At 38.9% G+C, this 16,573-nt stretch overlaps 1 protein-coding gene across 6 annotated transcripts in view; it reads left to right on the top strand.

Annotated features, from left to right (window-relative positions):
• The window catches only part of cuedc1a (CUE domain containing 1a), a 37,004-nt gene extending 22,887 nt beyond the window's left edge, over positions 1-14,117 (top strand). For 3 of the 6 annotated variants that reach the window (XM_067432614.1, XM_067432616.1, XM_067432615.1), the window contains 8 exons: positions 5,183-5,309; positions 5,664-5,892; positions 7,234-7,299; positions 10,264-10,353; positions 10,445-10,589; positions 10,830-10,888; positions 10,972-11,044; positions 13,648-14,117. In XM_067432614.1, coding sequence (XP_067288715.1) covers positions 5,183-5,309; positions 5,664-5,892; positions 7,234-7,299; positions 10,264-10,353; positions 10,445-10,589; positions 10,830-10,888; positions 10,972-11,044; positions 13,648-13,657 — 799 coding nt within the window. In that variant the 3' untranslated portion in view covers positions 13,658-14,117. Of the gene's footprint in view, positions 1-5,182; positions 5,310-5,663; positions 5,893-7,233; positions 7,300-10,263; positions 10,354-10,444; positions 10,590-10,829; positions 10,889-10,971; positions 11,045-13,493 lie in introns of all 6 variants that reach the window. The other 3 variants (XM_067432617.1, XM_067432618.1, XM_067432619.1) reach the window with 3 other exon arrangements.
• The last annotated feature ends 2,456 nt before the right edge of the window (positions 14,118-16,573 follow it).

Genomic DNA, 16,573 nt, shown 5'->3' on the forward strand with positions numbered 1-16,573 from the left:
CCGAATCATGTCCTCATAAACTGTGAGTAAACACACACAAATGTTGACAGGCCACTAAATACAGTACATACCACAGAGACGGACGTCCTGCTGTTGCTGTTTCTCCTGTTCAATTTATTTCCGCCTGATTCTGGATCACGTATTAGCTGAATCCGATCAATAGCATACATGGGTTTCTCCACGCTTGCTGACGGCTTTGGGTGTGCTCGCTATTCTTTAGCTCCGCCCACACGATACGCCTCCAGGCGCTCGTTTTTTTCCGGAAAGACTCTGTACAGCCTATATTTCTTTTATATATATAATAAAACTAAAGACTTTTCGGAGATATGAAGGATGCAATACACCCCCCCCCCCCAAAAAAAAAAAAGAATTTATTTGCAAATTATGAAGAAAATAAGTATTTGGTCAATAAAAAAAGTTAATCTCGATACTTTGTTATATACCCTTTGTTGGCAATGACAGAGGTCAAATGTCTTCTGTTTTTAGGTTTTAACATACTGTTGCTGGTAGTTTGTCACATTCCTCCATGCAGATCTCCTCTAGAGCAGTGATGTTTTGGGGCTGTCGCTAGGCAACACAGATTTTCAACTTTCTATGGGGTTGAGATCTGGAGACTGGCTAGGCAACTCCAGGATCTTGAAATGCTTCTTATGGTGCCACTCCTTCATTGCCTAGGCAGTGTGTTTGGGATCATTGTCATGCCGAAAGACCCAGCCATGTTTCATCTTCATTGCCCTTGCAGATGGAAGGAGGTTTTTGCTCAAAATCTCATGATACATGGCCCCATTCATTCTTTCCTTTACATGAAGAAGTCATCCTAGCCCCTTTGCAGAAAAATAGCCCCAAAGCATGATGTTTCCACCCCTATACTTCACAGTAGGTATGGTGCAACTTAGCATTATTTATCCTCCAAACACAACAAGTTGAGTTTTTACCAAAAAAACTATTTCTATTTTGGTTTCATCTGACCATATGACATTCTCCCAGTTCTCTTCTGGATCATCCTAATGCTCTCTAGCAAACTTCAGATGGTAAGCAGGTAGGCAGGGGACACGTCTGGCACTGCAGGATTTGAGTCACTGGCATCTTAGTGTGTTACTAATGGTAGCCTTTGTTACTTTGGTCCCAGCTCTCTGCAGGTCATTCACTAGGTCCCCCGTGTGTTTCTGGGAGTTTTGCTCACCATTCTTGTGATCATTTTGACCCCACGATATGAGAAATTGCGTGGAGCCCCAGGTCAAGGGAGATTATCAGTGGTCTTGAATGTCTTCCATTTTTTTAATAATTGCTCCCACAGTTGATTTCTTCACACCAAGCTGCTTACCTATTGTAGATTCAGTCTTCCCAGCCTAGTGCAGGTCTACAATTTTATTTCTGGTGTCCTTTGACAGCTCTTTAGTCTTGGCCATAGTGGAGTTTGGAGTCTGATCCTGCATCCCAATTCGCATACTATCCATCCTAAATAGTATTTGAAAATAGAATTAGTATGCCCCAAATCGTAGTATGTTGAAAAGAGTATTCCAAAGATACCCAGATGGTTTACTATTTCCGGTCCGATTCGAAGTACTGATCGATGTGCACTCTAACGGCTGATATTGCCCACAAACCATTGCGAGTTGGACGAGGATTCGATAAGAACTACAAACGCGGATAATAAGCGTTAAAAAACTACAAACATGATGGATATGCGAGTCCGATGGTTAAGTAGAGAAGTTTAGACAGTGTTGTCCACATTATATTTCACCTGCAGCAGCATTGTGAACTTTTGTAATGACACGTTTGGCCATTAACTTTTAAATGCATCATTATATTTAAACTGCAGACACTTGAGGAGAGTCTACATTTCTCTCCGATATGGTAGGAGATTAATCTGAATGTGGAGGATTTGAACTGTGACGAATCTGACGATGATTGACAGGGCAGATAAACGGTGACGGGATGCACGTAACTAAGCGACAGAGTCCGTTAAAGATGGCGAAGTAGTATGTCCCGAAGCTTGCATACTTTTCTGCTACACACTCAAAAGTATATACTTTTTCTTCACAAAAAGAGTACATACTTTTAGGACGTAGTATAAAGCTTGGAACATACTCTGCAAGAACAAAGAAATTTGTTCGTTTTCTTGAGGTGGCAAGAACAAAGTTTGTTTTGGCCAGTACATTCATACTTCACGAGAAAAGCAGGTGCCGATCATCTGCGTTTCTCCACATTAACCACGGCCATTTAAAATCTCTGATCAATCACACAATAGTTCTCGGACACCCGCAAGAAAAAAGTTCTGCTCAGGCGATGTGTCGAGAACAAGCTGCGAGAACTCTCAAACCAGGGCTGCGAGAACAAAATGACGTCATTTTGTTCTCGCAGCCCTGGGAGCGAGAACTTTTTTCTCTGTTCTTACGGAGTATGTTGCAACCTTAAGTAGGCGAATTGGGACGCAGCATGTTTGAGGTTGTGGACAGGTGTCTTTTATACTAATAATGAGTTAAAACAGGTGCCATTAATACAGGAAACGAGTGGAGGACAGAGGAGCCTCTTAAAGAAGAAGTTACAGGTCTGTGAGAGCCAGAAATCTAGTTATTTTTGTAGGTGACCAAATACTTATTTTCCACCATAATTTGCAAATAAATTCTTTAAAAATCAGACAATGGGATTTTCTAGATCTGATTCTCATTCTGGCTCTCATAGTTGAAGTCTACCTATAAGGAAATTACAGGCATCTCTCATATTTTTAAGTGGGAGAACTTGCACAATTGGTATCTGACTAAATTATTTTTTGCCCCACTGTACATAAAATACATATTTTATAGTCACTGTTATGCTTTATAAACAATTTATTGAAAACTATTAGTAGTAATCATAAAACATCTGCTTTCATAAGGGAACTCAAAGGCCCATTTTATTCAAAATTCAAACTCTAGTGCTATTTTAAAATGGGTAGAATGTATAATATTTAAATACATGCATTTCAGTTAATTAATTAAATCTCAAACCTTTTAAATACTGGGGGGGGGGGGTCAGCCACTGTAGTTTACAAATAGCTCAATTCTGCGGTAAAACAGCGAACTTGGCAACACTGCTACTGAAACCCTTAGGTGATGGTTTAAATGGTTAGTGCTCGCTGGTTTGTAATGTGTGGTAGGCTAATTAGAGGAAACCATTATAACTTCTGTGATGGTTTATATTGTTTTCAGCAGGGCTGTATCAGATTATCAGACGGGCCAAATTCCCATAGACTTTCTCTAAATAATAACGAGCAATTAAGCTTTCATATCATTAACCACTAGCCTATGCCAGCGTGCTAAAATATTTAATTTGAAGTTTAATGTGCACGAATGCCTAACAAAATGTTAAAACATGATAAATTACGCCAGCTAACTGCTAAAATATTCTAGCAATGTGAAACATATTAATAATAACTAGTAACACGATGTCAATGCATGTTAGCAACATGTGAAAGTATGTTAGCTACATGCTATCACTGCCTGGCTTGCCTAGCTGTTTTTCTTACTGTATCTATATATCATCAAACTTTAAAAATATTTGAAACTTTCAGACAAGGCTTTTTGTGTTTACTGCTAGTTTAATGTTACCACATCTGAAGATCTTGAAGAAAATGTTTTCAGAGTGGTATATACCGTAACTATGCTCGGAATCCAAACTGACAACACTAGGTATATGTTTCCATCCAAAGTTGGTGCTTGAATATATGCAGAAAATTGGAACATTTGGGGAAAAAAACTGTTTCCGATTAACAAAATCATCGCTTTCTGAAAGAAAAAGAAACTGGCACAAAGTATCAATAATACAATTGAAAGTTGCTGTATCAGGAGCAGCCCATCACTCTTTATATCCTACATAAGAAATTGCTTGCATCTTTAAGTGCCCAGACAAAATACAAGAAACACTGTCATGTCAGAGGTGGATGCCTGTTTGGAAACAATTGTGTGAGACAGGATTGTGAGGTACTAAATCATTTTGATAACCGACTTTGGTTCAGGCATTTCAGAATGATTAAAGGGATACTTCACCGCTTTTTCATATTAAACTGTTATTCCCTTAACTTAAACGAGTTGATACATACCTCTCTCGTCTCAGTGTGTGCACTTAATCTCTCTGACGCGCGGTGATGATCTGATATAGCTTAGCTCCCTAAGCCCAGTTCATTCACTATGGTACCAAACAGAGATCAAGTTAGAAGTACCAAACACCTCCACGTTTCCCCTATTTAAATACAGTTACACGAATAGTTGAACGATCAAGTATGGTGACAAAATAAAACGTGGCGCGTTTCTAATCGGATTAAAAAGGAGAACTATAATGTATGTCGGATTAGAACTTCTGAGAGTACTTCGGCTCGCCGCAGTAAAAAGTCCCGGCCGAAACATCTTCCCTCACATCTCCCTATTGACAGAAATGAGAGAGTGAGGGGGAGGTGTGAGGAAAGATGTTTCGGCCGGGACTTTTTACTGCGCCGAGCCGAAGTACTCTCAGAAGTGCTAATCCGCCATACATTATAGTTCTCCTTTTTAATCCGATTAGAGAAGTACCACGTTTTATTTTGTCACCATACTTGATCGTTCAACTATTCGTGTAACTGTATTTCAATAGGGAAAAGATGGAGGTGTTTGGTACTTCTAACTCGATCTCTGTTTGGTACCATAGTGAATGAACTGGGCTTAGGGAGCTAAGCTAAATGCTATCAGATCGTCACTGCGTGTCAGAGAGATTAAGTGCACACACTGAGACAAGAGAGGTATGTATCAACTCGTTTTAGTTAAGGGAATAACATAGTTTAATATGAAAAAGCGGTGAAGTAACCCTTTAAAACAACAATGTGTGCAATGCGATAGGTCCAATTGTTAGTCCAATCACATCTATTTTTTGTTGCACATCAAGGGATTTATTTGGTAAATGTGTTTCCAGTTGTAATTTGCATGTCTTCTAATTGCGTATAAATGTATCCACCTCAATTGAGAGTACAGGTTAAGATTTTGTTTGCGATATTCCCAAAATTCAAATACAATGCATGGGTGGAAACCATTAGTGTGTGAACTCAATAAACCACAGTGTCTTATAAATGATTTAAATCGCAAGATGAGGATCCCATCAGGCATTTCTAATTAAAGGTGTGTGTTTCAGAAGAAGAATTAGTGTTTTTATTTGATACTCATCATTTTGCCAGGTTCGATGATTATCCCCCTCCTGGGCATCAGCAGGTCGGAAGATACAGAAACTGGAATCCACCGTTACTAGGCAACCTCCCTGATGACTTCCTGCGGATCCTTCCTCAGCAGTCAGAGAGTCTTCAGGTGGATTTACAATTTACTACCATGCAAATCATGGCTAAATATCATGTTTACAATAGATTTAGATGCAGATTCAACTCCCCCCACCCCCTCCTTTGTGTTCAGATTCACTGATTTATATACAATGACTATTCTATTCATATAGTACTTTTATAGCATTTTTAGGTACAATTCCTTTCAATAGTACACACAAATATCATGAGTTTACAAAAACAAGCATTACATCTCGACTCAGAGACTTCTGTTAATGTCTTAATTCACTAGATTTAAGGCCAGGCAAATCAAATCAATTGTCTCATAGTTGATTTTTTAATGTAATTTCAGTAAAATTGTCCTTTGTTTTTTGTTCCCCCACAGCGTTCTCAGAGCAGCTTGTCTCAGCCTTCCTCCTCCTCTTCCTCCTTGTCATCCCTGACACAGCTCTCATCCAGCAGTGGTGTCCTGTCAGGTAGCGTTTGGTCATCTGAACAGGACAGAAAGATGAAACAGTACTTGGAGGACGAGAGAATCGCCCTTTTCCTGCAGAACCAGGAGTTCATGAAAGAGCTGCAGCGTAACAGAGACTTCCTCATAGCTCTGGAGATAGGTATACACACACACACACACACACGTTTGTTTTTGTGACATATGGGGACATTCCATGGGTGTAATGGTTTTTATACAATACACACCGTATTTTCTATCCCCTTACACTGCCCCTGCCCCTAAACCTACCCATCAAAGGAAACATTCTGCATTTTTACTTTCTCAAAAAATGAATCCTGTATGATTTATAAGCATTTTGAAAAGTGGGGAGATGGTCAATGTCCTCATATTTCACCCTCTCCTTGTAATACCTGGCATACCCATGTCATTATACACAATTGTGTCCTCATATGTCACAAAAACATGCCCACACGCACAAATGAGGAATATATATATGGTCTTTTATTGTTCTTAAATTCAAAATGTAATGGAAGTGGCAGCCACATTTTTATATATTGTGACAACTTCCGAGTGAAGTGGATTATCAAAAAGGAAAAAAATTAAGGGCAGGGATTTGGTTCAGTTCAGCGGTTGCTAATTGGATGGAGGCAGATCTAAGTCTGAGCTTACGGTCCATAGGATGAATTTCATGTTGACTTTAAATTACGATTAAACTAAATTATTAAATTATTAATATTCATGTATTTATATTTAATTAAATTATATTTAAATACTTACATAAGTGAAGGAAGTGAGTTGTTTTATTTGATTATTTATTCAATTCCAGTCGCTATTGGGACATTTTTCAGATATTTCCCCAAAAGCTGTAGTGTAACTAGGCCAGAAGAACACAAGAGCACACACTATCACACAGACACTCATTTTTCAAACATACTTCACTTAGGATGAAATAATGTTTGGATTTCTCCATATGAAGAAAACCTGTCACTCATAGTAAATAATTCATAAATCAACATTGCAGACAAGGATCTTTTTTGCATTATTTATCATTATTTGGGACCTTTTTAAAGTCTTGGTTCCTCCAAGATTTCTTCCTCACCATACCTGCTTTTTGGAATTATTTATATTATGAAAAGAGACATACAAATAAATTAAATCAAGTACTACATTTTAAACTTGATTCCCTTCTATTTGCAAAAAGATTTGCAATGGTTTTCATTCTCATATTTGTAAACCATCGCTCCTGTCATTCTGCTAAAATGCATTTTGAATTAAACCCAGAGGTGTGTGTGTGTGTGTGTGTGTGTGTGTGTGTGTGTGTGTGTGTGTGTGTGTGTGTGTGTGTGTGTGTGTGTGTGTGTGTGTGTGTGTGTGTGAACAGGTTTCATTCCTAACACACTGTTTGTAGTGTTGTGTTGTTGTTCAGTCCCCTGTCTCCACTCACTCTGGAGTGGCTGATCTTCACCTGCCCTCAGTGACCCTGTTACCTGCTGTGTTTTAGATCGTCAGAAGTGCGAGAAAACACAGTGTGGTCATTTATCCGCTTGCACGGAGAACTCCACCGAAGGTAGATTGCCTTCATCTTCATTCATCAGCAGCGCAAGCTGCTCTTCCATGTATACACTGACAGGAAGCTTCACTGTTTGTGCCACCACATAAAGCATAACACATATAATAGCCTTCATGGGTCATATTCTTCACATACACATCACAGTATTCCTCATTTAAATAATTCCTACCCAAAGCATACACAAAAAAAGGGCAAGGCCTGGTTGAGTTGTGTTAGTAGTTTGTTAAAATTTGCGGTTATAGTAAGAGGCATGACATTTCCAAAACACATCAGAAGTGGTTGACTAATCGCAACACACTGATCCAGACCAGCGACCAATCAGATCACATTGTGCTTGAAGTAGGGAGACACCCCTCGCTGCAGCCTGTAGCACGATGATGTTTCTGGATCAGATCCGATACGTCCTGGATGGTGGATTGTTATGGCAATGTCATAGCCTACCAATCTCTGGGTTAATTTATAATGCATATGCGCTAGTCTTAATGTATGATCATTATTGTATAGAGTATGTTCTAAACTGTGTAGTTGTAGTACTGATACATAGTATTAAGTAAGTAATTGATGAATAAATCATCTTTTCATAAATGTGATGCTTAAATTATCCTAGTTTCGCTGTACATGCATGCAAAACAGTCACAATTGTAACATTTTCGCTTTTGAGTGGAAGGAAACATGAGTCAAGTAATTGTCTCTGTAATTTTAATCCTCAAGGTACAATGCAACACGATCGGTAAAGAATTATCCACTATGGCCTACACATTCAAGGGAAAATGCAAAACGTTTGTCCTGATGGCATGAGCATGTTATTAATCATTATTTTTTTGCGCGAGCGGTTTGAGTATTTATCTATCCAGCAAAACTCTCCTGTGCATTCAGATGTCCCCAAAACTCTTCTGCGCATGCGTATATGACGTCCTCAAATTGTGGATGAAACCACCGCGCATCCGCGTCCAGTACGTGTTGGATCTGATCGAGTACGTCAGCGTGCTACAGGCTGCAGCGAGGACTTCTTGGAAGTAGGGGCTTCATAGAGTTCAACAATTCCCGCCCCTTTTTTTAACGGTGCTGCTATTTTTTCCATTCATTTTTCCCATAGGCATTTAAAAAAACTCTTTGTTAAAGCGTTATAAGCTATGAACCAACCAATCAGCTACAAGGTGAATCATAACATTACAAACTATGATTTAAAGCAAAAAAATTGAAAATCAGACGAAAATGCAAAGGTACAAGACAGGTGAATGAAAGGAAAGAACTTCAATCCCATTAAGTATTGCGAACAGCATAATCCAATTAGAAACATGCACAAATGTTGATTATATATACTATATTGCCAAAGGTTTTGGGAAGCCTGCCTTTACATACACAACTTCTTAATCCATAGGGTTTAATATTGAGTTGGCCCACCCTTTGCTGCTATAACAGCTTCAACTGTTCTGGGAAGGCTTTCCACAAGGTGTAGGAGTGTGTTAATGGAAATTTTTGCTTTTAGAAGCACATTTATGAGGTTAGATACTAATGTTGGACGAGAAGGCCTGACTCGCAGTTTCTGCACTAATTTATCCCAAAGGTGTTCTATCGGGTTGAGGACAGGACTGTGCAGGCCAGTCAATTTCCTCCACACCAAACTCTCTCATCCATGTCTTTATGGACCTTGCCATGATTTGTGCACTGGTGCGTAGTCATGTTGGAACAGGAAGGGGCCACCCCCAAACTGTTTCCACAAAGTTAGCAGCATGAAACTGTCCAAAATGTCTTGGTATGCTGAAGCACTAAGTGTTCCTTTCACTGAAACTAAGGGGCCAAGCCCAACCCCTGAAAAACAACACCACACCATAATCCCCCCTTCACCAAACATTACACTTGGCACATTGTCCTCAGGCAATTACCGTTCTCCAGACTCGTCCATCGGATTGCCACACAGAGAAGCGTGATTCGTCACACTAGAAAACACGTCTCCACTGTTCTAGAGTCCAGTGGCGGTGTGCTTTACACCACTGCGTGTGACCCTTTGCATTGCACTTGGTGATGTGAGGCTTGGATGCAGCTGCTCGTCCAACCCCATTCCATGAAGTTCTCTATGCATTGTTCTTGAGCTAATCTGTAGGTCTGTAGCTATTGACGCTGCAGGAAGTTAGCAACTTCTGCACACTATGTGCATCAGAAGGTGTTGACCCCACTCTGTAATTTTACTGCTGTTGCTGTTGTTCCCAATTGCTTCCACTTTTTTTTAATAATACCAGTAACCGTTGGCCGTGGAATATTTAGTTGTGAGGAAATTCACAAATGGACTTGTTGCACAGGTGGCAACCTATCACATTTTATGACAAATGTTTGTAGAAGCATCTGCATGCCTTTGTGCTTGATTTTATACACCTGTGCCCATGGAAGTGATTGAAACACCTGAATTCCATAATTTTGAGGGGTGTCTCAATACTTTTGGCAATATAGTGTATATAAAAACAGTATATTTATATTAGTTTATTTCAAAATATGCATATTATACACACACACATACACACACACACACAAATATTTTGAGAGCTTCGCTGCAAATACCATCTATTAACAACCTCATAAGCTTACATTAGGTCTGTCTTTAAAGGTTTAAAAGTTAGTGTTCCGTTTAAAATAATTTTCCCTATGCAGAAAATGTATGTGAAAATGAAGTTTTTACTTGCAGAAACCAACTGTTGAGCACTATAGAGACGATCAACTATAGAGATGAACAAAACAGCTTTACTGACAGACTAGGAAGAGGGGTACTACAACAATGCTAAATTTGAAGATTAAATTTTGATTTTTATCTAGTAGACTTATTTTGTTTTGTAAAAGCCTCTTTAAAATTGGTTGTTCTTGCTGCTGCACCTTTAAAGAAATAGTTCACACCAAAAATCTTCCATCATTTGTTCAACCTTCTTTACGAATATATGTTGACATGCTCATGTGTGACTCTTGGTGTAGGTGATAATTGTGGCTCGGGGTCTGAGGAGGCCTGTTCATCTGTCTCTGATGATGCCTTTTTCCTGGAGAAACTCAAGCACATGGGCAAATGTAAGAGAACGCAAACTTAAAACTTAACAGCGAATTTATTGAATGCCTCAAGCTCTCACCCCATTTTGACCACTATATTATTTACCTACAGCTACAAGGAAGAAGCTTTTTGAAATTGCTAGGTCATTCTCAGAGAAGACTAAAAGGAAGAAGTCCAAAAAGCGAGCTCTGCCCAAACATCAGTCATATCCTCATATGTCCAGCCCAGACAGTCGCTGCCTGAAGTTTGCATCCATGTATGTTGTGTAAAGGAAGAGTTCTTACATTTTTATTTCTGGATCTTTCTTAGTCTAGCTGTTAGCTTTATGCTTCTGTGTGTGTCTAAATATGATTATTTGATTATGTAGCCTATTGTGTGAATGCCCAAAAGTTAATATTAAAAAGTTAAAAGTGCTAGTTAGCATATAGCTTAGAATTGGCAATATGCCGTTGTATTATTAAACATGTAGTGTGTTCGGTCCTTGACTTCCTCTCAGTTTGGTCTCTGCAAACTCCACCATCAATCTACTGGATGAAATAGAGGGGCCGCTGTCAGGTAAACATTCTCTTTATCGCAATGTAGTGACACTGCATATTTGATGAAACCTTGTAAAGTGGATATGTGTATGTGTTTGTAAGCTGAGGACAACAACCAACTCAAGAGGCTGTCAGGAAGAGAGGAAGGGGATGAATCAAAGGAAGTGATATCATGGTAAGTGCACACATGCACACATGCACACCCTCAAAGATCTAGATAATTGGTATTAAATGTATTGTTATATAATAGGTATAATATATCAGATGTTCAATATATATTTTTATGATGTCCACCTTAGCATAAATTAAAGCTTGAAAACAATGTTTTATTCCTTTACCCCTTTTTGAAATTCTCAGAAAATAATATATATTATTAAGGGTTACATTTAACTCGTTTTTATTAAAGGTGCCCTAGAATGAAAAATTGAATTAACCTTGCCATAGTGAAATAATAAGAGTTCAGTACATGGACATCACATACTCTCAAACATCATTGCCTTCTATTTCTTATGTAAATCTCCGTAAATCAAAAACACCACGGGAAAAAAAAGTGCTTAAATCCAACCGTGACGCAAGCGTTGGGGATCATTTACAGTACTTGTTTATTGGTGTTTTCAGATCATCCGTGTGCGCGAGAGAGCTCGCGTGCATATGGTTGCCAGATTGGACATGTTTAGGTAAAACACTGGAGAGTATACGTGTTTTTTTCACAGAAAAGCTCTGTTTGGGGGATTTAATTATTGAAATCTGGCAACCACACAAACGCGAGTTCTTTCTCGCATTTGGATGATCTGAAAACACCAATAAACATGTAAGCTGCATTTTATCAATCTCCATTTGAGATGTTCTGCTTAAAGTGTCATTCAGCTGGTCTGTGTTCTGTCAGGACTCACGAGCCGCTTCACTGAACTGCTGTGAGCTGCTGAAATAAGCCAATCAGAGCAGAGCTCAACATTAATATTCATTACCCTTCCAAATAAGGCAAAAACAGAGCATACATCCTAGGGACAATTTCTAGGGTTGTAAATGGACCTGTAAAACTTTATCTGGACATTTTTTGCACTTAAATAAGCCACATAGCCTCTATGTAGGTATGAGAAATATTTAACATATTGTTTCAAATCATTCTAGGGCACCTTTAAGGGACACATTTTTCATTTAAAAATGTATTTATTGATCAGATCAGATCACTTAAGATTTAGAAAAATGTTATTAAAAGTTATAATAAAATTTTCTCTATGCTGTTCTTAAGTTTAAAGGTCTGTAAGATTTTGTAATGTTTTTGAAAGTCTCTTATGCTCACCAAGGCTGCATTTATTAGTTTGAAAATAAAGTAAAGATTTTAACATTGCGAGATGTTATTTGAAATAAAGTTTTTTCTATTTTATATATATTTTAAAATGTTATTTATTCCATTGCCCCAATCTTCAGTGTCACATAATCCTTCTAACATGCTGATTTGCTGCTTAAAATAACATTTCATGTTACAAATGTTGAAAACAGTTTTTGCTCATTATTATTTTTTGTGTATACAGCGATCCGGGATAACATTATGACCACTGAAAGGTTAAGTGAATAACACTGATTATCTCTTCATCACCTGTTAGTGGGTGGGATATATTACGCAGCAAGTGAACATTTTATTCTCAAAATTGTGTTAGAAACAGGAAAAATGGGCATGTGTAAGGATTTGAGCGAGTTTGACAAAGGCAAAAAGAAGGCAAGCCGGCGGAAGCAGTGTGATGCTTTGGGCAATGTCCTCCTGGGAAACCTTAGATCCTGCCATCCAAGTGGATGTTACTTTGACACGTACCACCTACCGTACACGCTTTCATGGAAATGGTATTCCCTGGTGGCTGTGGCCTCTTTCAGCAGGATAATGCACCCTGCCACAAAGCAAAAATGGTTCAGGAATGGTTTGAGGAGCACAACAATGAGTTTGAGGTGTTGACTTGGCCTCCAAATTCCCCAGAATCATCTAATCGAGCATCTGTGGGATATGCTGAACAATCACGTCTGATCCATGGTGGCCCCACCTCACAGTTGGTCAGGGCCAAAACAGCCCTGACCGGTCGTGCCATGGGCTTCACTAGATCCCTGAAGGTGTGCTGTGGTATCTGGAAAGGGTGTCATGTGTTCCCCAGGTAAGCGACGCACACGCACCCGGCCATCCACGTGATGTAAAAGAAAACGTAATTCATCAGACCAGGCCACCTTCTGCCATTGCTCTATGGTCCAGATCTGATGCTCACATGCCCACTGTTGGCACTTTTCAGTGGTGGACAGGGGTCAGCATGGGAACCCTGACTGGTCCGCGGCTATGCAGCCACAATCATAACAAACTAAAAAGCACTGTGTATTCTGACACCTGTCTATCAGAACCAACATTAACTTTTTGAGCAATTTGAGCTACAGTAGCTTGTGTGTTTGACCGCACCACATTGGCTTGCCTTTGTTCCCCATGTGCATCAGTGAGCCTTGGCCACCCATGACTCTTTCGCCAGTTCATTACTGTTCCGTCCTTGGACCACTTTTGATGGATACTGACCACTGCAGACAGGGAAAACCCAACAAGAGTCAGTTTTTGTTTGTATTATTTACATGTTTTTTATGATCTTTTACAGATGAATAATGGCTGGAGATACCGATGGTCTCTGCATTTAAAAAGAAAGCATCATGAAGATAAAGATTTTACTCATTAGTTTCCTGCAATGCTTAATTAAACCTGAGCCATGAAATCATCATAGTTTTATTGTTTGTAATATTCTGGTTCAACAGTCTCTTGTAGTATCTGACTGGCATGTGGTGTAGCAGATCAGGTGGTGTTAAGAAGACTGCTCTGTCAGGCCGGTGCTCATGCTGTGCTGGGACTCAGGAGTCAGAACATCCACAAGCACAAAACCTCATTGCTCAGCTTGATAAGAAAATCTGTGTTTATCTCAGGAGAATTTAAACGGCCTGGAGCCCATGTTCAGTTCCTGATAATGCTCTTTCCATTTCTCATGATCTTATTTGATAGGTAAGATATTACTTTGATATCTGGGTGATTGATTAAAAGTTAATTATCATATTTAGTTGAAATTTTGAAATGTGTTTTCAACCAACTCATCTAAAATCATGCTTTAAGACTTCTTTTCACCATTCATTCCTGCAATGAACATTCATGATTTTATTCTTAGTGTGTGAAGTACGATCTGGCTGTGTGTATTTACACTGGGATAGTAAATATTAAAACTAAATTGTTATAATTCTCACAGTTTAGGGCTGTTAACTCACTGTAAATTGCTATTGATTTTCAGAGGATCATTTTGTTTGTTATTAAATTAATTACATTTTGAAATCAAAACGTCCTTGTTTGTCTTGACAGTAGAATATTAAAAGTTTCAGTACAAAGTTTTCGTATGCACACATTCACTCCGAGTCAAATATTTAGGGTCTACACTTTTTTTTAAAACATGTATTTTGTTTGCTTTGGCTGATTATGATTCTGCTGTATTTCCTGTAACAACCAGCAGAGGACGCCACATCCTGTTCCATGAGGCTGAATAGCCTTACTGTCCACAGAACACATTGTTAACACCCAATGTTTAAGACATTAATTAAAGCGAGTGACAAGTCATTACTCTCCCAAACATTACAAAAGCTTACAATGATTTCAATAAGGAGTTATCACTTTAGAATACTGATCCAAATAATTAGTAATTTATTCTGAAGGATTATATCATTACTAGTGGAAAACCATAACCTTCACTTAAGAATTAATTCACTGATTCTTGCGATAAATGACAAAACATGCCGCAAAAAAAAAAAAAAAAAAAAAAAACGATTTAAGTTGAAAAGTAAGAATATCATTATCAACACAATAAAAAAGTTAACCTAAGGGAAATTTGAATACTCAGGACATTCATTGCTTATACTTTTAAATAATTTCTTTATTTTTAAACAGCACTAGGTAACTTTTCAACCTTCATAATATATTTTCAAGACTCTTGTGATGATACATCGACTTACAATAGGTTGAATGACACGTCTGCCATAGCTTGATGGGGTCTGTATCGTTTTTAATCGTAGGCCTACTTTTAAATTTCGAGTTTCGGGTAGTCACCCGAGAACAAAAAGAACTACAAAATTCGACTGCTTTACAGCATATACGTCACTTCCACCAACACCCACACTTCCTTAAATTCGGACGTGCGAGCCCAACTTTGTTCGTCGGATAATATAGTCATGTCCGAAGCAGCAGAGACAAATAAGAAAGAAAATGTTTTGTTGGAGGAAAGCAATAAGAGGAAACGAAAAAGTGATGGGATTAAAGGCAGGACGAGGATCAACATTGGACCAGCGTTTGCTCGTCGGCGTGAGCTGAAGGAGGCGTGCCCGACCGATGCTGTCCTGCTTGTTACGGTGATTACCTACCACTCAAAGATTAAACTGAAGTATCATATAGATTCTGTAAAACGGTAACCAATAGACTACTATAATGACGCTGGCTTGTAAACGTGAGCATCGTGATTATTTGGCGTTTGAAAAAAATAAAACCCATGAAATTATACTCATATGACATGCTGAAACATATGCCACTGACTGTAACGTTACCTGGGATGAAGACATTTCACACACGCCGCCAGAAGAACTCTGAACTCCTCTTGCAGTGTTCAGGGGAACTGTTAGTGCTGCACCAACCCGCGGCGCCACTTTTATTAAGTTATTTGGCCCGCACCGCACCACTGTATATATTTTTACAACCCGCCCCGCACCCGCGACCATTAAATAGACATACGGGGTCCGCGGGTTATGAGACGAGCCACGCATCACTAGTTCAGGGCTATCAGGGTTGTCATGTCAACAAATGCACGTGCAATGGCATCGCCTGTTGTAGGATGACAGATCTTACGACAGTAGTTGAGGACATTATTTTTTCCAAACTGTAGGGGGACCCCGAGAGCAAAAGTAGCCAAGTGCTGCTTTAAAGCACACACTTGAAAACATGCAATTTAACCTGTCCTCAGCATGAGGTCACAATGTAAAACTGCCAAATTGTCATGAAATAATGGAACTCACACACGTTTCATGTCTTGCACGTCTCTTTAACACTCTCCTCCTCGGCGCATGTTTAACACTTTTAAACAATCAACATACATGAGATCTCCACTCCATTTTTTTCTTCAATACCTTTACTGAAGTTGTCCTGTGTTTCACTAATCACTTAGTGGATAAAGTGATTACTGAAACAACAAAATACACAGTTACATTAAAAGGCAGAGATCTTTAAAGGGTTAGTTCTAGGGATGGGACGAAATATCGTTTGACAAAATATCGCGATACAAAACGTGACGAAACGCATCGAGGTCGAAAAAAATGTATCGCGAAATAAAGATAGATGGCACTGCTGCATGATTTGCGTAGAATGAGGTTGGGGTGCAGCAGCAAACATTAATAGGGAAAGAAAAGGGTTGACATTAGCATTAATATTCTAAACCAAAAATGCAGTTATTGCCTACATAAACTACCATATTTTCTGTTTAACTTTTATTAGACTCCAGAAAGAAAAGGGCATTTTTTCACTGAGCACATTCTCTGCAGTCTGAGCGCGATGCACTGCAGCTCACTCTCGCTCATGTCTGAGGTAAATCATTAACACCATCACCCCGCTTACAGTACACGTGTTTTATTGAACTAAATACATTACAATCGGCTAAAACGA

This window comes from Pseudorasbora parva, chromosome 23 (genome assembly GCF_024679245.1).
Source record: "Pseudorasbora parva isolate DD20220531a chromosome 23, ASM2467924v1, whole genome shotgun sequence".
Classification (NCBI taxonomy): Eukaryota; Metazoa; Chordata; class Actinopteri; order Cypriniformes; family Gobionidae; genus Pseudorasbora; species Pseudorasbora parva.